This window comes from Montipora foliosa, chromosome 11, assembly GCF_036669935.1.
Source record: "Montipora foliosa isolate CH-2021 chromosome 11, ASM3666993v2, whole genome shotgun sequence".
In the NCBI taxonomy this organism is placed as follows: Eukaryota; Metazoa; Cnidaria; class Anthozoa; order Scleractinia; family Acroporidae; genus Montipora; species Montipora foliosa.
In genome coordinates, this window is record NC_090879.1 from 48,915,896 (window position 1) to 48,940,346 (window position 24,451).

Here is a 24,451-nt window from a genome sequence, read left to right on the forward strand (position 1 = left end):
CCGAACTGTTCCGTGAAATGCGTTATGGGTAACAGCGGCCATCTTGGGATTTCTCTGCACTATCAAGTGTACATTGGTTGTACGGTTATTCTGCCCTGTTTTTCGCAACAAAAATGTCAGGTGGAGATACCTCTATGGCCTTTAAAACATGGGAGATGTCAAATAGTATGGAAACAGTTGGTAGTGTAGATGAAATCTTCAAATATGACAGACAGCAACAGCAGGAAATTCTCCATGCCAAACCCTGGCAGAAAGAGTGAGTTTTCAGAATAAATTTATTTTCTCATTCCTCGGGGTTGTAAATGCATTGTCATAAATTTATGGTTACTATTCAGCCCTTAGCTATTTGACAGTTTTCGTTAAATGCGCTTTCTCATTTTTCAGCCCCCATTACTTCAAGTTTATCAAAATCTCCGCCTTGGCCCTGTTGAAAATGGTAGGTTTTTTTATGAGGTTCATTTGAACGAGTAATAATTATGCAACGTTTATATTAAGGCACAAATACCAGTAACTGGTATCACCCAGTATGTGTGACGAGTGATTGTCTTTTGGATAGGGTGATTGTTTTTATCATACAGTATGACAGAGATAAGGTTATTAATTATTAATACAAACCACCCAATAATAAGCATCATCATCATCATCATCATCATTAATTTTTATCAAAGGTTCAAGCTTACATGCATTTAGCAGCGCGCAAATTCTCAGCTAACTCGGGAAACTGTGAGTGAAATCAAAAACATGAACTTAACACATTGACTCGTAGATCCCATTGAGGGATCCACAGTACACGTAATTGGCTTGCCTGTAGTGGTCTTCCTGCCCAATAACCCTATGTTTATAAGTATTGTATTCAAATAAGGCTAAGCTAAGTAAACAAATAAACTCCTGAACCTCCCCCATTGACAAGTAAAATCCCCTATTAAGTCTCACCTCCAGGAGTCAAAGGGTTATATAATTAATGTATACGTAGATCAAATCAACGTTTGGATTTCAATTGCCCAGCTTTATGTAGTAGATGAAACATGCTTTATTAGAGACAGATCATTTTAGGTCTTCAAGTGCTGTTAACATAGTGGAAAACCTTGAGGATAAACATGTTTTATAAAGCATTGTACATGTGTTAGTATATTTTACCAGTACTTGTCAATGTTCATGGGTAAAAAGGTTAATCTCTTTTAGTATTATCAGAGTTCACATACAGTTACCTGGGCATGCAAAAGTAAGTTGTTTTTGAGTCTGGATTCTCGACTCGATCGACCAATCATCCAGTCTCACAAGAATGGAGGATCGATGTACTACACTGTATATTGACTGGCTAGTGAAGTTATATAGAATGGCATCAAACAGTTGTCTTTTTTAGCTTTGAAGCCTTTTATCAGAAACTGTTGTGTTTCAAAGTCTGTTTAAAAAAAGGGATTTATTCCTTACAATGTAGCTTAACAGGGATTAGTTCATTGATCTTCTTGAGTATTGATACCAGTATGCAAAGTTAAATAAATTGAATTGAAGTGAATTCCTGCAGGTAATGCATGCAAGGTCAGGGGGCACCTTGGAAGTAATGGGTCTGATGCTGGGCAAAGTTGATGGTGACACTATGATTGTCATGGATGCATTTGCTTTACCTGTGGAAGGAACTGAGACAAGAGTGAATGCTCAGGCTGCGGCATATGAGTACATGGCAGCATACACTGAATCTGCTAAACTGGTAATAGACGTGTACACATACATGTATGTGCATAATGAGTACCTTGTGGTTGTCATCATCATTATTAGGGAGCTTACGCAGCAGGACAGCTGGAAGACTCAGGACGCCAGAATGACGAAAAAATGTTGCGTAAGATTGGGAATGCACAGTCTCGCGCGACGTTTTTTTGTCATTCTGCCATCTTCAGTCTTCCAGCCGTCCTGTTGCGTAAGCTCCCTATTCACTCACCTTGTGTAGTTGGCAGCTTGACTGGGACTTGGTGTGCACACTGAATAGATTTTTGACATATTTTTTACATTTTAGATTTTGTTCTCCTTAGTATACCAATATTTGCATTGTACTACCAATAGATTGACTTTTAAGTTGGTTTTAGCTAATGCTAACGGTACATTGTAGTTTTATGTAGAGGTGCATCTCTGACACGATCTTTACAAACTGAAGATTGTTTGTGGAAGCAACAGCAGGAAGTCTGTTATATTGGGGACAATGCTCTTCTACAGTGGTTTCAATAACTTTTGAAGTAGATGCCTGGGCTAATTAATGTAACCGGCAGTCACTTTTGTCTTTTACTAGGGTTTTAGTGAAAATCAAGGCTGATTAGCCGGCAGTGAGAGCAAATTTCAGACTGCGGTATACCACCGGTGACCATCTTATCCAGTAAATGATTTACTGGAAGAGCATTCCATTATTATATAATGATTATTATTGTTACATGTACATGCAGCTTATGCTTATGAAGAAAATTGTAAACCAATATTTTACTTTACAAATGCAGCACTCAAAATGTGTTTATGATAAGCTGAACAACAAATTGAAAACCACATTTTTTTAAAAAATTGACTACCACATGAATTGGTGACTTTGTGTTTTGTAGGTTGGTCGTTTGGAGAATGCAATTGGATGGTATCATAGTCACCCTGGGTATGGCTGTTGGTTGTCAGGAATTGATGTGGGAACTCAGATGGTTAACCAGCAATTTCAAGAACCTTTTGTGGCGATTGTGGTCAGTGTAAAGATAAAGATGGGAAAATGCAATAATAATTAACAAGTATTCACTAAAGCGGCAGTGGCCAGTGGTGGATATTTATCGAGCAGCGAAACCGGGAGGTAAATATTCACCACTAGCCACCAACAGTGACGTGAGTACATGCACTGTAGTTGTTTTAGTGTAATACTAAAACAGTGAGATAATATAGCACAAAAAGATGATTTTAACTCATTTATTCTTGCAACAATTACAACATTTTCGGAAGCAAATTCCGCTCGATTTGTTTGGAGGTGAATCTTGTAGCAAAGAATATCGGGAGTTTGAATAGCCAATCAGCGTTCAATGCTATCCACTGTTTTAGTATATACTAAGGAACTTTATTTAAGTGTCAACTGTATTTAATTTAGTGTTGGGGCACTAGCTGGAGACACTGTACAGAAATCAGATCAAATCAAATCAACTCATATATCAATGGTTGGTTTTAGGAGAGGGTAAAATCGGAGAACATGTACCTAGAGAAAAACCTCTGGGAACAGAGCAGAGAACCAACAAACTTAACCCACATTTGACACCAAATCTGGGAATCAAACCTGGGCCACTGCATCATCCTTAAGCTTGCTCGGGATGAACTGTGAACGAAAAGAAAGTGGTATTGAAATTGAACCTCCATGAGTTAATGTTAGGAAATTGGACAAGTTTGATGTGCAGGTGAAGAAAGAGCAAACTTGTGGTGTTGATTCTGTTTATCAGTTCTTAAGTTCATGCTTACAAAAAACCGATTTTTACATGTACGTACTGTAGAATTTATACATGTATGTACAGCTGTAGGCACTCCTGGACAATGAATGCCCTGCCATCAATGAAAGCCTGCAAAACACAAAGTTAGCTGGCATAATATCTTCATAGCCACATCCCAGAATGCTCATACTATTATTAAAATAAGTTTCATACAGCTGTATGTGTAAATCCATTCACTGCTTAATTATTAATTTTTGTAGTTTTCAAAATCATCATTATCAACCTTACATGTAGATCGATCCAACAAGAACCATTTCAGCAGGAAAAGTTAATTTAGGAGCATTCAGAACCTACCCAAAGGTAATATAATAATTATTAGTATTGCTCTGTTATTGAAAAAATTAATAGTTTACTCTCCTCTTGGTATTTTGACAGACAAACCATCCTAGAGTTCTCTGTGTCTGCCTGCACAGTAATTTTAAGACTTGTCTTATCCCTCCAATTAGGTCTCCATCCACTTTGACTTTTTGTTCTTTGTCACATTGCCATCTAGTCGTATTACATTTTTGCCCAAACATGCACTCTACAAATGTAGTGGAGACCCTCACAGCCTGTGTTTTTCGATTTTGATCAGGGCTACAAGCCACCAGATGAGGGTCCATCAGAATACCAAACTATTCCTCTAAACAAGATTGAAGACTTTGGAGTACACTGCAAACAGTAAGTGCCCTCTGAGTTTCAATATTATTATAAATACCACACATTAACAACTCGTAATTAATACTCAGTGATACTACACACCAAAACGTCTACACTGTAATAAGATAATTTTTTATATGTATTTCTTCTTGACAAATGAACTACTGTACATTGTTTTTCTAGGTGGATAATCCATCTTTTTGCCAGTATTTACATGTATACACAGGCAAAATAATTATCAGACAAAGTACTGGTCTTTGCCACGTTTGTCCAAGACAAATGATCCATCTCTAGTTTACATTAAATTTGTACAATGTAGATCACATTAACAGGTTAGCACACTATGTACAAGTCATGTGCATGTAATAACTATGATTTGATCAAAACGCCCATTACGGGTGATGTAAACTCAGATGCGCTTTTAAAGCAACTTATGGTGCATTTGGAACTGAAAATAAATTAATAACTCCATACTGTAAATTCCAACATGATTAAAAAAAAAACATATTTCCGTGACTAATCACCACTATTTAATGCTTCCTAAGACCTTTCTGGGTTGCTACAGTGTATCTGGGAATACTCCTCGCTGTACACTTCAAATGAAGGAGTTGGGCTGGAATTGCAGCTGCATTGTAACAGCTTCCCTCCCACCTCAGCATGTACGTGTACATGTATCTGGAGTTTCTGTCAATCTCAACATGACAATGTGGGTTTTTCTGCACTGAAGCTCTCCACTTTTTTGTCAAAGGCAACATCTGTGATGTATTTTAATAGGCCATATTTGTATTCTCAGTATTTGACTGGAACTACATGTACGACTTGCAATGGAGGCTATAAATGTGGGGAAATATATTAAAAAGTATTTGCATTTGAAAATAATGATTTCCCCAAATTAGCCTCCATTCCAAGCTAGTTCCAGTCCAATACTGACAACACAAATAAATTATGGCCTATTATTGTAGGGCACATTGTTGGTCAAAGCTTTGCTCCATTGTGCTGTCCTTTGTCTAGGTTTATCACAATTGGTGACAAACATTAAATTGAAATTTAATTTATAAGTGGATTTGTTTTGAGAGTTCATCAAGGATGTCCCTCAGAACCAGCTTGGCTGATTATTTAGGCTACATGTACATGACCATAAAAAGAGATGCTTTCACCATGTGGAATTTCACCAATTTTTCCTGGAAGGTTTGGGAAGTTTCATAAGGTGTACTGTTTTGGTTATCAACTGGATTTCTCCATGATCTTACATGTACATGTATTTCTTTCTTGGTGCATGAACATGACTGTACCTCCCTGCTTTCTAGTGTGCTCCAGTTCACCCTCGTCAAAATGTGTGAGTTACATGCATGTTTCTGAGTAAACTAAACAAAGACTCAAGATATCCATAAAACATAAACTGAAGTCTTTATACTGAAGATTCCCTGAGTTTACGATTTTCTGCACTGTAGGTTGCCTTTGAAGTGGCTTCCTGAGAGATCATCCCATCATTATTTTCTAGGTATTATTCTTTGGAAGTTTCATACTTCAAGTCATCATTAGACAGAAAACTTCTTGAGATGTTATGGAATAAATACTGGGTGAACACACTCTCGTCATCAAGTCTACTCACAGTGAGTTACTGATCCTTGTGCTGTTTTGTAACTTTAAAAAAATGTCCACTTGCTAAAAATTTAAGGCATTTCCAAGTTGACTTCACCCTTGCTTTCAAGTCATTCCAAGCACCATTGTATTTCTCTGTTTCATGCAAAAATTGATTTTCTTAAGGAAGACTTGGCTTTGAAAAGAGCAAAGGAGCCTAAAGTGACTTTTTGAATGGTCTACGGTTTACCTTACCATCCAAATGTAAATCCGTTGTGTTATGCCGCTTCATTTTCTTTTGTTTTAGAATGCAGACTACACCAACCACCAAATCGCAGATCTCTCAGAGAAACTTGAGCAAGCTGAGTCACAAGTGAGAATTCAAATAAGTTGTTGTCTCCTTTCTTCATAACATGAGTGGTGACACTGTCTCAGTAGTACAGTGTATGACTGGTCAGTTTGCCGAACTTGGTGGTTTGAGGCCTTGCTCTGCCACATGTGTTAGTGCTTATTGTACTAGCAACACATCTTTAGTAGTAACTTTTTGTTGATGTGCATGTGCTAAACTCGGTTTGAGATAAAGGGCATTTCATTTTTTCTACCGTTACTATCCTGTGACAGGGGATTGGGTGGCAATACTCTGACCTGCCTGTGCTACTGAAGTCAGTGTGCCAGTCCCCAATTATAATAATACCGGTAATCGTTGATTTACAGTTGGAGTGTTGATCATTTACAGTATAGGCAAAAATTACATTAAACCTCCATCAAACAATTCATCATGAAGCAAACGAAACCTTTTCATGGTGCATGTATTACAATGGAAATGAGCCCGGAAAACCATGTCTTACACTGCTGTGTCCAGGTCTCTACCGTTGGGCTTAAGAGGTTTTCCTCAGGGTACTCAGTTTTCCCCTCTCATCAAAAGCCAATATTTTCACTTACATGTAATTGCATTTACAATCTTGATACTTCCACAAAGGGATCGTTATTTTATTGTCATGGGCTTGTCTTTGCATCAGGTTGGGCGTATGGGCAGCTTTATGATGGGCGTTGACCAAGACAAGAAAGAGGAAGGAAAACTCGCAAAGACCACGAGGGACAGGTGCAATATTTATTATTTTTATTCTACTATTGTTTGTTTTTGAAAGGGTTATGGAACTCTCTTTTGTTTTCTTAGAACTTATCTCCTACAATCAATGGGGTAACAACAAACAATGTTTAAGTGTGTTTCTCCCAGACCAGCTTCTGTTGTTGCAGCATGGGAACAATAAATTAAAACTGATTACAATAATTTGAAAGAGTTGGGCCAAGGTGTAACAACAAGGTGGGCCACAGTTTAACAACTCCTGAAAGTATATCTTAATTATTATTTTCAAGTTGTTACACCTGACCTAATTTCGGAAAAATGAGGGTCATAAAGTATTATGGATCAGTGTCAGGATGGCTATTCTTGCCAGAGTTAACTTGACATCTGTTTTGCGAAATTCGAGCTAATATTTTTTACACAAGTGTAGGGATTAAGGAATGATTTTTCACAATTTTTTACTCCAAAACCGGAAACTTGCCATGACATGAAATTCAAGATTTTTAGTAATATTTTTTAAGCTCCAGATTGAAGATTTCTAGATAACATGTCTTCCCACTAATGACAAAGCAGTACTACTACTGTAGTATTGCTCGAGTCCCTTGCATATCGGTGACAGGAGTTACACTGTAAGGTCATCTTCCTGAAATATTCACTAACGATTAGAGATGGTAGTGAGAAGAACTGACATCCGTAAGTCACAAGTGCGTCTTCCGAAATGATCCTTTTGCAATCACCATTATTTTGCTGCACAATGCAGTTAATTGTCGAGAAATTCAGTATTCGTGCAATATCCCCGTTCTTACCATTCCTGCGACTGCTCGTGTGTCGATACATGTACATACATCTGAAACCTCGATATGCTTGAGAGGAAAAGAACGACTTAGGACAGTATTACAGTATTACTCCATCTTTCAACATTCTTTGGGTTCCAAACCGAGTTGAAAATGGTAAACTCGCGCAAGAGCAATAGAAACTTGTGTGGTGTGTACCTTTGTTTCTAACAAGGACCTCGATAGAGGACGGTTTCCGTGTTTCCATATTCTCATCTGAACACGACGGGGAATTGGGAGAATTCGATTGCGTCTCGGGTTTGCATAGCTGTCTCCCAACTCCCCCGAGTCTTTAGATGAGGCTATGGAAACACGGAAAAATGTCATCTATTGCTTTTATAAAATATTTCTCAAAGATAATTCGACAAATGAAGGAAAATACTGGGGTTTTTTTCTTCTAGATTGAAACACATACACGCTCATATTTCCTACCAGCCAATCAAAACGCGCGTCTGACTCGTGTGACGTTACAACCTTTTTTTCCGTACTCTCATCTAAACACAGCTATTGACCAGTGAGAGTTCGCGTACTATCCTAATTAATTTATAAAGGTACATAGATACAAAACGAGAAACTCATGGTACAAAACAAAAGACTTAAATTGGAAAAAATACTGAAATTAAGTGCAGTTATAAGGCTTACAATAAATTCGGCTCAGAAACAAAAACCAAGTACGACAATAAGTAGTGTGTAAGAGAGGACAATCCTCGCTACAATGACTTGTCCCACACAGGAAGAAATTTATGCAATTGATTCTTTTCCCAGGGAACTTTCTTTGAAATTACCTATTTGTGCTTAAAGCAGATAACAAAGCTCTCTAAAGTTAGCTTGCCGTCGCATGTCGAAAAGAATGATATTTTTCAATAACTGGTCGAAAAGAATGATGTTTTTCAATAACTTAAGTGACATTACATGTAGGTGTCTGTTTGTTGTCGATGTTGCCGTGGCATCCGTATAGGAAAACGCAGTCTTATAGGGAAGATATCTGTTTACAAACATTGCTTAAATTGTTTTTCAAATGTACCAACTACAAAAACAAAAGACCCTTTGTTTCGACAGCCAATGAGGCTCTGGTTGGCATATTAATGACAGTAGGTGACGTCAACGATATCTTCATTTTAGGGAAATAAATTGTTTTTTTAATACCACCGGGAGATGAATTTTCTCCACACTTTTTTGATTTGGTGAAATAGCAAGCAAAAGTGGTTTCAGTTTGGTATGTAAATTGTACGTGGTGTTTACATCTTTTGACATGTTTGCCAGTAGTGCTTTCCCAAACCTCTTGATTTAATGCAACAGCAAGCAATATAGTGATCGGTGTGGTATAAACTGGTCGAGAACAATGATGTTTTGCAATTAGGAAAGGGGGTGTGTCACGCTATTTTAGTCACACTTCAAAACACTAAATGATGTCTTTGGATCAATGAAGACCGAAAAATAATGCTGTAGTTTTGTTACCAATAACCATTGAAGTGCAGTGTAGCTATTCTTTGTTGTTTGCAGCCAAGGATGGAGAGGATGGAAATGGATTGAAAATTGAAAAAAACTGGCCAGTGTTTTTTTCAAGTTTAGGGACGGTGTCTTCAGAAAGTCGCGAAAAATTAATACGACTATCTTTTTGTGCCAAAAATATATTTCATAACTTGTCAGTGGAGTTGTCAGGAATGATGTATGTGTAGCTAGCGCACTTATTTAGATTTTGACCCAGTTTTGACCTCAAAACAGCAAATTTAGCGTGTCTGTTTATTCTCGATGTTGCCGTGGCATCCGCATAGGACAACGAATTCTTTTAAGGAATCATTTGAATTATTTTTTAGTGCAATAGCAAGCAATAGTGTTTTCAGTTTGGTATGTACTTTGTACGTGGTGTTTACATCTTTTTAATTTAAATGCCAGTAGTGCTTTTTCCATATTACGTGCCCGGGCCTTGAACCACACAGGAAACTGAATTAACATGTTTATTCATTTCTTTTGTTTCTGTCCTCTAAACCTCACTATTAAGCTGAATTTTAATAGTCGAAAGTAGTCTATTGACGTATCACTATATTGTGCTTGTGAAATGAACATTCTTTTGTGGCTTTTTTGGTCAGCTGAAATGGGGTCAAAAGTGAAACAAATTCTTAGTAAAACACTTAGTTATAAAAACGAGCTATAAAAAAGAAGAAGAAGGACATTTCGACCGTTCTGAGGCCATTTTCAAGTTCAAGTTCACGGATAACAATTTCGGCACATATACAATTTCTGAAACAATGGAATGACAGGCAAAAGCTAAATGTTTACATACGAATAATAAAAGTAACAATGTGAAAATGCAGTGCAAATAAGAGTTGAAGAGAATGAAAACTATCAGAATTGTTAAGCAAACTGCTTTGCGCGGATGGAATCACTTCGTTTTCGCATTCTGTTATTCTTATTGTTCGTATGTAAATAATTAGGTTTATCTTTCATTCCATTGTTTCAGAAATTGTTTTTTTATGTGGAATTTTTTATCCATTTAACTTGAACTTGAAAATGACCGTAGAACGGTCGAAACGTCGTTCTTCTTTTTTATCCCTCGTTTTTATAACTAAATATTCGAAATAATAATAATAATAATAATAATAATAATAATAATAATAACAATAATAATAATAATAATAATAATAATAATTCGAATAAGTAAAGATTTGGTAAAACATTTGACGATAAAAATCTGCGATAAAATATTATAAAACAACATGGCACGACGTTTCGACGTTTCCAGAACGTCATTATCAAGTAAAAATGAAGTAATGAAATAGAGTATATATATATAGTGAAGATATGAATAAATTAAAAGGCATTAAAAGTGAAATGAAATGAAATGTTATACATAAGAACAATAAAACCCAATTTAAATACCCAGAGCGACTCCATTAGGGCCAAACTCTTTGCTTAACTTTTAATGCCTTTTAATTTATTCATATCTTCACTTTATATATATACTCTATTTCATTACTTCTTTTTTACTTGATAATGACGTTCTGGAAACGTCGAAACGTCGTGCCATGTTGTTTTATAATATTTTATCGCAGATTTTTATCGTCAAGTAATAATAATAATAATAATTGCCAACGAGTCAGGCCTTCTGAAGACAGAAGGCCTGGCGAGGCGGCAGCTTATAGAGCCGCGAGAAGATTTTTAGGCGGACGAAATCTCAGAAGCGCTTCAAATTTAATTGTAATGTAGACCAAAAGCTGTAATGTAGACCAAAGCGATCAAATATTGACCGTAGCGATAACCAATGAGAGTGCCGCACGAGTACGCCGCGTGATGTTTGCAGCCGCCAGATCACGCAAGCTTGGCTCGTTGGCACTTTAGCGACAGCTATAACTAGTAATAATAATAACAGTTTATTCACAATACATCCGCAGGGTGGCTCTTCGCTTGTGAAGACCTAGTAATACAATATGGTGTTTTAAAACTACGTTAACAATAAATAGTTAGAACTAAAAGCAATAAAACAATATTTATATACACTAAGATATCGATAAATGGTAACAATGAACAGTAAAAACTAAAGCAATAAAACAATGTATATACACGAAGATATAAATCATCTTTTACTCTTTTAAGTAATTCCTTGTGGCATAAAAATTTCCTTGTTTGGCAATATTTAGGTGAAATATTGGGGTTAAGCAAAGAACATAGAGAGTAAAAGAAGCGCTTGTATTCCTAATCTTCACGCTGTTTCCCCAAGAAGCGAAAAATACATTTCATTGTTTGGTCTGGTGTTCTCGGATGGTAGCCCTTGATAACTTCCTTTTGCGCTACAACGGACGATCATGCATACAGAGGCGTGGAAAAGGGCGGACCCGAGCTCACATCCGGGACCTGTGTTACATATTTTTTTATATAAGTTGCGCAGTCAAAATTTGAAAATACGAGTAATGAAGTTTCTGGTGATCGGGGGAACACTTTTACACGGCACAGTACGTCATCAACTGTTCGAGTTGAAAGTTGGTCTTTGCACTATTGGAAAGAACTAATTTTGTACGAAGTTTGCCAACCCATCTCCGTGCTCTTGAAGTCAACCAAGGTTAGATTTTGTCACATTTGACATCTTTCTGCTTCGTTTACCTAATAGTCGTAACAGTGGGTACTTAAGAGGTTGCGACGGCGCTATTAGACCCGCTGTTGGGTTTCTTCCTTGAACGATGGACATCAAAACCCTACTAGACAAGCTTCGAGAACACGTAGTCTGCCCCGTGTGCATGAGCATTTGTACTCTTCCAAAGAAGCTTCCGTGTATGCACAGTTTTTGTTTACAATGTCTGAACAATATCGTGCGAACAAGAGAGAGGAAAGACATTGTACCGTGTCCAGAGTGCAGAAGAGAATTCAAAGTTCCAGTTAGTGGAAACTTAAACGAGCTTCCCTCGGATTTTAACCTTAACAGCCTAATTGATTCTTTGCCTATTGAAGAGTGCAGTAAAATCAGTGTCAAGTGTGGAAATTGCGACAAGAAAAACTCGAAGAGTTTTTATTGTTTCAATTGTCGTGAGTTCTGGTGCGAGGACTGCAAGAATGGCCATGACTTAAATCCAGCTAATAACAAACACCGAGTGCTGCCGATTCAAAACTTTGAAGATCGAGACGCCGAGGCTGTGCTGAAAAGACCCGAGTTTTGCCCGAAGAAGAGCCACGAAAGAGAAGAGCTGAGGTACTTGTGCAGAGACTGCAACGTTGCAATTTGCAACGCTTGTGCTGAATTGACCCATGGGGAAGGACACGAGAAGATACTTTTGGAAGAAGCGGTCAAGGAAAGCAAAATGCAAATTGAATCAGTGATAATAACTCAAAAACAGTCTACTGTAGAGAAGACACGTAAAATGAACGAAATTAGTCAAAACTGCATCACAATTCAACAGGAAGTCTTAAATGCCAAACAAAGCGTGCAGAACTTTGTGGACAATTTGAAAGAAGTCATTGAAGCGAAGAAACAGGAAACATTTCGTATATTGGATAAGCAAGCGGAAGAAGCACTGAATCGTCTGGAAAATAAGAAGCGTGAGGTGGAAATCAACTTAAGACTGACTGAGAAGGCCATCGAAAAAAACGAATCGTTGCTTAAGAGGAGCACAAATGTTGAGATTGTCCAGTTGGATAAAGCTCTTCTTGTTGAAGAAGTCAGAGTAAAACCAGAACAACCCGAATGTGTTCTTAACACCTTTTGGCATGTTGTTGTCAAAGAGAATCAGACATTGATGCAAGTATTGGAGTCCAGCGGTATTGGTTCTGTCCACAGCTTTCTCAGCCGTACGGATGCGCGGGAATCCACTGCAGAAGGAATTGGCACCAGTGAAGCGACTGTTGGGCTTGAGGCGGAGGTTTCAGTTACGACGAGGAATTCAAAGGGGGAAGTAGTTCACGAAGAGTCTGATCTCATAACAATGGAGTTCAAGACAGTTGATTGTCAAAACCTGGACGGTGTTTCTAAACCTCGAATCACAAATGTGAAAGATGGCATTTACAAAGTCACCTACTGTGCAAAGAAGACCGGAGCATATCAGGCATCCGTGAAAGTGAATGGAGAACATATTCATGGCAGTCCCTTTGAAATTGAAATCAAACCAAGAGAATTCAGACACTTGTTATCTATCGGATATTTTGGTTCCTCCGTTGGAGAAATGAACAAACCTTGGGGTCTTGCAGTAAACGGACGAAATGAAATTGCAGTGTGCGATGCTCAAAATAATAGAGTTCAGGTGTTTTCTAGTGAGGGAACCTACCTACGAACCATTGGAGGAGGAGAATTCGATTTTCCAAATGGAATAGCTTTGGACTCCGATGAGAACGTTTTCGTCGCAGACTGTAGCAACCACAGGATCAATAAGTTTGATAGATATGGAAAATATCTTGGCCAAATTGGCTGCAAAGGCCGTCTGGATGGTCAACTTTGGAATCCTCGGGGCGTATCGATTGATTCAAACGGAAATGTTATCGTTGCCGACGCAGGTAACCAAGAAATTAAGATCTTTTCTCCTGGTGGCGAGATTCTACGCAAATTTGGCCGGGAAGGCCGTCTGCTTGTCAAACCTTATGACGCAATTGAAAAGCTTGGCAAAGTCTTCGTTTCCGATACTGGTGACCATTCGGTCAAAGCGTTTGACATGGACGGAAACTTTCTTTTCAAATTCGGCGGCGAGGGAGAAGGGGATGGCCAATTTAACCAACCACGTGGGTTATCTTTCGACAAGTCAGGCCATCTTGTTGTCTGTGATTCCAAGAATGATAGAGTTCAGTTCTTCGAGGTAGACGGAACGTTTGTGTCAAAGTTTGGAAGTGAAGGAAGATTTCACAAACCAATGAATGCTGCTTTCCTTAGCGACGGTCGAATAGTTGTTTCTGACTTATACCACCATGCCATCCACCTGTTTCAGTAGGAAGGAAGGAACACTCTGCCATATCTAGTACTATCTCGACAATGACCCCTTTTTTTTATAAAAATAGCAACCGAAGTAATTATCAGTTCACTGAATTCAATTCAATTATTTATTCACACTATCTAAAGCATTTACACACAATTTTATATTACCGGTATAAATAAAAATAGAGAGGAGAAGAATGATATTAGGCAATATTGTAGACAGTTAATAGGTGTACAGTATCCAAAGGTGCAAAGCTGTCCAGTTGGACACCGCCATAACTAAGTAAATAAGTAATAGCGGCGTAAACGTGGATGAAATTAAATTAGCTGAACGAAAGTGCAATAATTGCCCAGGTGTATAGAATCTCCACTTTTATGTCAGCTAAGTTTTTTAGTAAGGCTAAGGAGACCCCACCCATAAGAGATGTTATTAAATTCTCAACCTCGGATAATGCAATTCTCGTGCTCTGATTGGTTCACTCAATTTCGGTTATCAGCTCATATACCTTAGTTTGACCTTATATGGTAAATGATTGCGCTTAGCGTTGCTAAACTAAAAACGTTTACGCCAGAAAGCGAAATTTCTTTCGGTATAAAGCAAAAGAAAAACGTTTTTGTGGAAAGTTTGGATCACTTTCGAAGCTTAGAGATACGAGATAGAGAGTGGTTATAGCCAACTCGGCGCTACGCGCCTCGTTGGCTATTTACCATCTCATATCCAACGCGCGCTCATGGAAGAATTGTTAATTATCCCTCTGGTCACTCAAGTTAGCCATGGCTACACATTAAGATCTGGGTCAGCTCGAGATGTAAAAGTGAAAGTGCGTACCGAAAGGTTCAGGAGTTTTATCACCATGTGCTATGTTTAAATGTATGTGATGTATATAATATTATGTTACTGTTCGACCCCTAACTGTAATTCAGGCTTTGCTGCGAGAGTACGGTGAATAAACTATACTACTATTATGTACAGGAATAAGCTTTGAAACTTTCGATATATCAGGCACAATACCAGTTTCAATAGAGCGATTATAAATATAAACATTAAGTTACGGGTACTGACAATGGCTTAGCAGCAATCTTAGGGTGCGTTCGATTGACCGTATTCTGGAATAGGAATACATGGAATAGAAGTTAGAAATCCTTTGTTTTTATGGAGAGTCGCATTAAAATTGTCAAACACCTGCTAAAATGCTATTTTAAACATATCTTTATTGTTCTTGTTGCTTCAAAACACCACACATACCGTTTTAAATCATCACTCCACGTATTCTTATTCTAGAAGAGGGTCAATCGAACTCACCCTTAATCATCTTATTAGGAATATCTAGGGATGATTTACGGTCATTTGAGCATTTAAATAGCGAGCAGACCTGGGTTTCTGTAACAGAAGACATAACAAAACTATCAGTAGGAGTTGATTTTATCAATTGTGTAGGGTTCCATTCGCATTAGTTAATTTCTTTGGCCAGATTTCAACCGACGTCATCAAAAAGTATATTTCACTCATCTGCAATTTCAACCCTATTAGTGTAGACCCTGTTGTTACGCACAATCTTTGATATGGGAATCTGACCCTTTGAGTTTCGCTTGAGCAGTATGCCAATTAATTTCCAAGCTTCTTTCAGGTTATTTTTGCAGATCTCAAAATTTTGAGAGAATTATTATCTTTTACTTCCATTTTAAAGCTAATTTAACTTATTTGCATATGATGCAATATGGCTGTCCTCTACTTTGGCATTTATCAGGGTACCAATTTCCCACTTTTAAGGAACGATAATCGAAACAGTGCAAATGCAAATTTAAAAACATTTTTCTGATGACTCAGGCCCTGTCAGCAAGATAGACTCGTGTAGTAATTTTCGTTTTCTCAGCAAAAACACAAGAAATGTGTTAAAATTTCCAAAGAAAGAGAGCTTTTTTAGTTAAACGTCCATTTTTACCGAATCCGTGGACCCCGTAGGGCATCTCGTCATGATTTGATTGTGGTCCCAAGAGAAAAATATGATTTCCGAGCAAGGCCAAGTGCCTTGGAAAAAATAGGTGAATCGAATGGTTGGACTTTAAGCGATTTTTGCTTAGTGAGAAGAGAGTATAACTCTCCCGATTTAGTACAATAATAGCAAGCAATACTGTAATCTGTGTGGTATGAATTGTCCGAGAAGAATGATGCATTGCAATTAGCAAAGTGACATTAAGTGTTTGTTTGTTCTCATGTTGCCGTGCCATTCGTATAATGACAACGAATAGCCCATTTCCGAGTTGCTGCGTGCCTCGTTTTCAAAGCGAGTCCTGGTCCACAACCATTCAAGTGGAAATGAATGAAGGGGGTAGTTTCTAAAGAACTTGTGGTGCTGCGTCGGTGGGGAAGTAGTATACAAAAATTTGGTTTTATCAACGTCAGAGCTCTGACGAAGGGCTAACGCTCGAAATGTCAGCTTTTAGAATCTCTGTACGGTGGCCAATTTACATTATCAACTCCGTTGATAAAACCAAATTTTTGTATACAAGTGGAAATGAGTTGCGTATTCTTATGCAAATCAAACTCATTTCCCTTACAATAGTCGAGCACCAAGACTCACTTCGAAACCGAGACAAACAGCAACTCGGAAATGGCCCATTCTTTTAAGGAAATAATTTGAATTGACTTTTCCCAAAACTCTTTTGATTTAGTGTAATAACTTCGATACGCCTGAGGAAGATCAACTTAATAATAGGAATTGACATATCTCTATATTGTGCTTGTGAAGTAAACATTCGTTTGTGGCTTCTGGGTCACCTTAAATGGGGTCAAAAGTGAAACGACTACGGATAACATTCTCAAAACTGAAGGGAAAAAGCAGAGCACATTGTTGTATCATAACATAGAGAATAAGGGAAGCCCTTGTATTCCTAAACTTGACGCTGTTTGCACAGCAGCGAAAATTACATTTCATTGTTTGCTGTGTTGTTCACGGATGGTAGCCGTAGATTATGGCGCGTAATTAGGATCAAAATTCAACGTTTAAAACTCTACAATTTGATTTCCTAAAATACTTTTTTCTTGCAATTACTTTCTTATTGCTGCTCTTGTAACATGCTTAATTGCTAATTAAGTATTTTCCTCAACTTTATTTGCGAAAAATTGCATCCCTTTTTACGTGTTTGAAGAAGTGAATAGAGAATTACCACACCTAGCGAATTTTAATCAAACTACTTGCATGCATGATCGAATGTTCAAAGTATTGTATTCACTTCGCACCAGATTTTATTTGGTAACTATCAAAGTTCCTAGTTTAAATTTTATTGTTCAACTGCTTTTGCAATGCATCACGAGGTCGCACAGTGCGCAGCTTACTTACGATGCGATCAGCGGAAAAGTCACTTGCTTTGGGAAGATCGAATTACTGTCGAAAAACGAGTGAAATTTTTCCATTTTTTTTTTCCGTGTCGGAAAATGGAAATCTGTTACTCCCCTGCTAAGTATTGTTTTTGTGCGTAGTCTTCTGCGCGTATTTTTGGCAGGTTTCAGGGGGGTAGTAGACATGCGTAGATTTTATCCCGTGGACACTTATTTAATTAACCTGCAATGGCGTCGAAGTCATTGTAACGCGAATGGCGTTTTCGTGGATCTTTAAGCAAAACATAACCTTATGGATTTCAAGAACGGAACGTCAATTGGATAAAGAAGAGAGGCGGTGAAAAATAGATATCTAGAATCTTACAAGCGACGAGTAAATTATGGTCTTCGACAACAATTGTATCTTTCGCCGTCGGATATCAACGTGAGCTTTGTTTCTAATATTTTACCAACTGCTGTTATGTACAGCACTGAAACCAAATGGAAAAGGAAGTAACTTTATTTATGTCTAGTCGTTCTAGCACAGGAGAACTAATTGGGGACACTGTAAACCGAAATTGACAATTAACGCAAATCAAGGCGAGTGCTCTCACCACTGCGCGTCCCTGCACCTCCGGCAAATTCTGTATGGGTTTAACAAACTCATTGAAAGGAATCAAACACCTTGAATGCATTTGTGTTTACTGAAGTTGCATCTAAGTTGTCTGGCTGTTTACATTTATTTTGTACTCAACGCTGCCTGTCTTCAGACAATGAAGAAATACTTGAAAGAAAGCTTGTTGTGTATTTTGTGCTTCATTATTCAAGGAAAAGGTTGTTTAGAAAAGGGTTTGATCCTGAATTGTGAGAAATTTATTTAATTACATGTAGCTTTTGATACGGATTGTGTTTCTTGTTTGCACGCACGCGATTGAAATAGGAAGGGTTTTATTGCCTCTAATAGCAAATTGTCTGTCAATAAATTTTTCGCTCGAAAAGGTTTTTGTAAGATTTTGCAGCCGTGGATTCATCGTGTTGTGTAATATTCGAGTTTAACCCTTCCACTTCCAAGGGCTTCCCCAATGACGAGTAAAGTCGTCTGGCGTTAGGCAGAGTGAAATCTGTAAGTGTCAGTGGCATTTATGGCAGTGAAAGAGTTAATGGGGAACCTACAATCTCGGACAAAACTGTTGAGACGTGACACAAATTCACCTTCATTTTTACACACCCCTACTTCCTTCCCACTCCCCTGCCCCCTCAGTAAATGTTTATGAGTATTGTCATTTGTTGTACAGTATATTTGCTACCGAGATAAATCAACATTGGAGTTTAGGGGGAGGGAAATGGGTGGCTTTTAAGAGGAACATATGGATAAATTGTTGGAGTACCAAAAATGTCGCTTCGTCTCGACAGGTTTTGTCCGAGGTTGTAGGTTTTGTTAACCCTTCCACTGCCGAGGGCTTCGCCATGAACGATTGAAATCGTCTGGCGTTAGACAAACTAAAATCTGCAAGTGTCAATGGTATTTATGGCAGTGAAAGGGTTGATTAATTTGTATACGTGGGTTGAAATTTGAGCTTAATACGCCAGTAGTTTCTTCATAAAGGTGACAGGAATTTGTAGCCATGTTCTCTCTGGCAAATGAATAATATGTAGCCATAGTTTTTAACGTCAAAAAGAGATTCGTTTAGTCATTCGAGTGTAAAATGAAGTGAATTTGACAATGTTTCTTCTACTCTCTCTTTAAGGGCAGAGATTTCCCGCAAATTTTCTTTTCAATCTTTTCACTTGAAAGATTATTTATCGCCAAGTGTTGCATCCTTTTGTCGATCTTTTTAACGATCTTTCAGTGGAATATTTTTCTGTTTATTTTTTGGATCTGTGTTACAATTTCTGGCTATTTATAAATTTATTTATTTGTACACAACTCTGCACAGTCTTCAGGTAAAAAACAATTTGAAATTTGACTAATTCTTGTCAGTCAAGAATTGTTGAAAGAAAGCTTGTTGCCCATTTTTTTGCTTCATTATTGAGAGAAATGGTTCTTCAGTGAAGGGTTTTATCCCGAACACTGAAACCAAACTGCAGATTCTCTGGTAACTTTTTCGGGCTGGATATCAGAGAAGGAATCGAACACCTTCAGTGAATCTGTGTTTACAATTTTTTGGCTATTTATAATTTTACTTATTTTTAATGAACTTTGCACAGTCTTGAGTAAAAAAAACAAATTGAAATTTGACTAATTCTTGTTAGTCAAGAATTATTTGAAAGAGAGCTTGTTACCCATTTTTTTGCTTTATTATTGAAAGAAATGTTTCTTCAGTGAAGGATTTGATCCCAAACACTGGTGGGAAATTTGAGGAAATTTATTTAGTTGCGTGTGGTTTTTGACAAGGCGTGTGTTGCTTATCTGAACGCACACAATGAAATGGGAAGTATTTTCTTCCACGTTGTTTGTTTCAATGGTAAACCCAGCCCGGATGGGGTTAAAATGATGAATTCCAGTAGAACATTAGTGACCTTAATATAGACGTGCTGATGCGCTTGATTGGCCTAGGAACTAAGACTTAGTGTTATAGCGCTAAGGCAGAACGTTAGAACTGATGGAAAGAACGTTAGAGCGTTGGCACAAACCGTTAGAGCGTTAGCACAAACCGTTAGAGCGTTAGCACAAACCGTTAGAGCGTTAGTAAAAAACGTTAAACCAATCTTCAAAACCGTTGAATATCCGTTAACCGTCCGTTAGTTTTAAGCCGTTTAACGGCCAATCGTTAGTGTACGTTTTCCCGTGGAGGGTCACACTTATTCCCCCCCCGCCTCGCACCTCCCTTCCCCAAGAGGCGCTGCACAAAGTAGCTTGGGAAATTTTTTTGCAACATTTTAGAAAACACCACAGACTGCTTGATATTTTTAGTTAGGAAAAGATTAAATCCGTTTAAACTCTGTTCTGTTGTTTCAAGATGAGTTGCATCATCAAGAGCGGCACGCTAAGAATGAATTCTCAGTGTATTAGGTCATGATTTAGTTACTAGTTCACAATTTTCCGATTAATAAAGCACTAGATTCTTGTTGCATGACTGTAGAACGAACTCGAAATTCTTCATATAGTTGAGAGGTAATTAATGCTCGTTCATTCTTCAGTCAGCGCATGAGTTCATTTGCTTGGAAATCACGCACTGTAGAAAGCGTTTTTACCATTTCTCCATTTGACTACCTGGGGACGAACTTTTGCGCGAAATACTTGGATCTAAATGAGGCAGTTCAGAGCCTTCCGTGGCTTGTCGAGGCATGGAGAAACTTCCTTTTGCTAAGTATTGTACAACCAAACGATGTTGTCAACTGCCAACAAAGAATAGCGTAAGATGTGACCGACTTTACTAGCTCTTCTTCTGTCGTTTGACGTAATATTTCTGACGAAGCGTTCCCAATTGAATTTGACCGAAGTAGTTGTAGAAAAGTGATTTGCTAGCAAATGCTGCCTGCGTCAATATCTCAACCAGACACAAGCAGAACCACAGTCCTCCCAAGCTCCTTCTCTTACTCTCTTTTGCGCAGGCCTTTGCCTTCAGTTCAGAATAGTTCATTTGATTGTCTGCAATTGCGTCGTAATATTTTTGGCTGGAGAACGGTCATTTCCTCGACAACTGCTTTGTTAATTTGTTTTGTTTTAATTTTATCTCAGCTCTAAGACATCCATTGAGGCGATTCACGGGCTCATGTCCCAAGTAATCAAGAACAAACTTTTCAACCAAGTCGGTGGAAAGGAGTCGACGTAACATTGAGGGAATCCTCTGTTTATTCAAATTAGTATTGCTGTTTTTGTAACGGACGGAGGAACGAGTAAAATGTTCTCGAGAGGTTCAGAACACAGAAATGAAACAGAGTATCGTTTTCATCTCTTTGTCGCAAATATTTACCTCTTTCCAAAAATGAAAGGACTTTGTGTTGATAGCGGTTTGTAAATATACGGCCTTGCATATTAGAGATTTAACTATCGTACTTTTAAATAAAGATTCAGCTTTGAAGTAAATGTTTGTGCAATGTTTACGGGTCACATTACACTCATGGTCGGGTCAACGTAAAATAATGGGCGGTTCGAATTTCCGAAATTTCCAGGCGTTAAATGGAACAAAACCGACATTTCGGAAAAAATGGTCAAATTCGAGAGGTTGCCCAAAATTTTCGAAATGAACGATCCAAAAATTACTGTTCCATTTGATTCTGCGAAAATTCCGAATTTTTTTCCCAAGTGGATCGCGCCCGTTATGGAAAAATAACGTTCGGAAACTCCTGTAAAACCCGGTGATCTTTTCAGGTTTGTAGACGTAGCCCTGCAGTTCTGGGACGAGGAAATCTCGATTTATTTGAATGACCCGAAAACACTGATCCCCCGGTCCATGGACCCCTCTACGGACTGGGTCCACGGACTGCCTCACGGACTGGTCCACGGACTACCCCCTACGGACCCCCTATACGGACCACCTTGAAGCAACGTAGAAATGAAAATAAATAAAAACTAAAGTTGTCTACATAGACCACTCGTGTCGGGCTCAGGTTCGGGCGCAAAGTCTATTAATCACACATTGCCCCTTCCTTCGCTGTAGACCGGAATGCTTCGAAAAAGATTGATAATAAGTAAGTTCTATTTGTATTTTCTTTTCTTTCCTCCGGCATTTTGTTCGGATCATTTTCCCGCGGGTTTATGAACTCGCCCCAGGCTTCACGATCTCCCTTTTCCGAACAAAATGGCCGAAGGAACTTACTCCTGTCAACAGCGAAGGAAAAGGCAACACCTGGGCCTTAGTCTGATTTGCGGAGCGTAACGGCTGAGATTTCGCCGGCAGGAGTGGTCTATCCAGACAACTGGTATAAAAAATTTTCAGTTGTTATTTATTTTTCTTTATTTATTTTTAATTCTGTTGTTTTGAGGTGGTCCGAAGAGTGGGTCCGTAGGGGTAGTCTGTGGACCCGGGTTCAGTGTTTTCGGGTCACCCGATTTATTTTGCGTTCAGTCCAAAGAACAGAAGCTTGCTAATGAGTGATGATCGACTTCAGAAATATGCTTCGGCAACCAGTTCATAACATTTCTGGTCTATCGTCTATCATGTGTTACAAATGCAAACGTGAAGTGGAGAAATGTGAAAAATAAATCGAAACAGTTTAAAGAACTTTAGGAAGAGTCCGTGGGGCAGTTTATGACTCAAGAGGCATTAAGGTGAAAAGATGTCAGAAGCTCACTCTTCGCCAACTTCCCAAACAAAATCAAAGCGTGCTTATTCGATTACGGGATTAACTATGAGAGGGTGATGTGAAGTGTTATTTTCTACCCATGTAGACCATGTGAGCGTTAGCCCTACTTATGGCAAGGGGTCCACTTAAGGACAAAGAAAAACTCTGACCAGGGTGGGAATTGAACCTACGACCTTCGGGTTAGATCACCGCTGCTCTACCAACTGATCTATAACGTTAGACGGGAGCATGTCGTGGGAATTGAACATGTCAAATTGACGGCACTGCATATGGACAAGTACAAGGAGTTACGTTTATGCAAACGTTGGCCGTGTGAAGTGCTATTTTCTACCCATGTAAACCATGTGAGCGTTAGTCCTACTAATGGAAATGGGCCCACACAAGGACAGAGAAAGACTCTGACCAGGGTGGGAATTGGTTTTTCTGTCCTTGAGTGGGTCCATTGCCATTAGTAGGGCTAACGCTCACATTGTTTACTTGGAAAAATAATAGCACTTCACATCACCCTCTCATTTTTAATTCTGTTGAAATTTAAGTGCTACACGGCCAACGTTTGCATAAACGTAACCCCTTGTATTTGTACATATTCACCATGTAATCAGCCCCTATAAATAAACCATGTAAGCGTTTTATCGAAAACCGTGGCCCCAAACATGTTTCTCACGCCTCGCCCTAATATCAGAAACCCATAAGGGTTGAAACGTGTAACGCGCGTTCACAGCTTCCGAATATTCAGTGCGAACTGATTGGTTGAATGTTTCAGTGCTAAGTACCATATTTGGAAACCCCTCGCTCTTGTTGTTCCAAATATGGTACTTAGCAAGTTGAATATTCAAAAACTTGTTTCCAAGCACACGAGGGGCCGTTACACGTTTCAACCCTTATGGGTTTCTGCTAATATTTCACAGCTGCGCCTGTTCCCTTTCGAAAATCCGGTCAAACCTTAATGTTGGCAGCCGTCATTTTTGCCATCAGATATGGCTTAAATGCAGGCGCGTTTAATGTGTTATTGTAAAAAAAAACTCTACTAGACGAAACGCGTCGGAGAATAAACAAGTTTTACAGATACGTTTCGCAGAGCGCTGCTCAGTAGTTTAGTTTCTTAATTCTTTTAATTTTTTTAAAAAAATTGTCTGGTTGCTTCTAAACGTTGGAACATACTCTGGTAATACACATAATTCGCAATGTTGAATACTGATGAACAAACAGAAACAAAATACTGTAATCCGCATTTTCAACATGTGAAGGGAAAACTAAGAACCCATACCCCTACCGGTACCGGATGTGGGATGTCGGATGTTGGATGTGGGATGTCCGATGTCGAATGTCGGATGTCGAATGTCGGGTGTCGGAGTTCACAACTTTGTTGTCAGATTTTTACAACTCGGATGTCGGATTTTCACAACTTTGTTGTCGGATTTTCAACAACTCGGAGGGCACCTACAAGCTTCTATAACTTTGGGATATAAAACAAATCGTGAAACCAAAAAGAGCAGAATAAAACTTAGAGTTGCCACAATCCGATTCGGGGAACCAGCCGAACTTCACGAAGGCATTCTTTACGGAAGCGCTGAACAATGGTTAAGTGACACTTACAAAATAATAGTTAAGTAGCTGTTGCTGAAAAACTATCATTTCTAAAAGTTCATTTTCCTCGGAGATATTAGCATCTTTTTATTGGCATCTTAAATATTCGAGTATCCGAGCTTTTTTTGTGATTGCATCTCGAAATTCATTGTTCCTTGATGTTTTAAACGGAAAAAAACCGCACCAATAGCGGGATTTGCAGAAATACTAGTAGCTTTGATTGTATGGATAAAGTCTGACTTCACAGACGTTCCAGCTAGAGTTCTATTTTGTTTT

At 38.5% G+C, this 24,451-nt stretch overlaps 2 protein-coding genes across 2 annotated transcripts; both read left to right on the forward strand.

The window, feature by feature from the left end:
* Positions 1 to 24: 24 nt before the first annotated feature.
* LOC137975112 (COP9 signalosome complex subunit 5-like) lies at positions 25 to 21,368 on the forward strand. Its single transcript, XM_068822175.1, has 10 exons — positions 25 to 256; positions 385 to 436; positions 1,526 to 1,708; positions 2,583 to 2,711; positions 3,729 to 3,794; positions 4,069 to 4,154; positions 5,635 to 5,746; positions 6,022 to 6,087; positions 6,734 to 6,816; positions 21,021 to 21,368. Exons 1-10 carry the CDS (start codon positions 114 to 116, stop codon positions 21,112 to 21,114), a joined length of 1,014 nt encoding a protein of 337 aa, XP_068678276.1. The 5' UTR covers positions 25 to 113; the 3' UTR covers positions 21,115 to 21,368.
* LOC137976161 (E3 ubiquitin-protein ligase TRIM71-like) lies at positions 11,034 to 17,219 on the forward strand. Its single transcript, XM_068823454.1, has one exon. The coding sequence runs from the start codon at positions 11,807 to 11,809 to the stop codon at positions 14,033 to 14,035; it is 2,229 nt and encodes a 742-aa protein (XP_068679555.1). The 5' UTR covers positions 11,034 to 11,806; the 3' UTR covers positions 14,036 to 17,219.
* Positions 21,369 to 24,451: the final 3,083 nt, after the last annotated feature.

What these genes read in the sequence shown, in the direction of transcription:
- LOC137975112 (XM_068822175.1), top strand. Translation starts at nt 114, where the DNA reads ATGTCAGGTGGAGATACCTCTATGGCCTTTAAAACATGGGAGATGTCA. An exon ending in CCTTGGCCCTGTTGAAAATG is followed by an intron (nt 437 to 1,525) that starts GTAGGTTTTTTT and finishes GAATTCCTGCAG; the next exon opens with GTAATGCATGCAAGGTCAGG. An exon ending in TTGAGCAAGCTGAGTCACAA is followed by an intron (nt 6,088 to 6,733) that starts GTGAGAATTCAA and finishes TCTTTGCATCAG; the next exon opens with GTTGGGCGTATGGGCAGCTT.
- LOC137976161 (XM_068823454.1), top strand. Translation starts at nt 11,807, where the DNA reads ATGGACATCAAAACCCTACTAGACAAGCTTCGAGAACACGTAGTCTGC.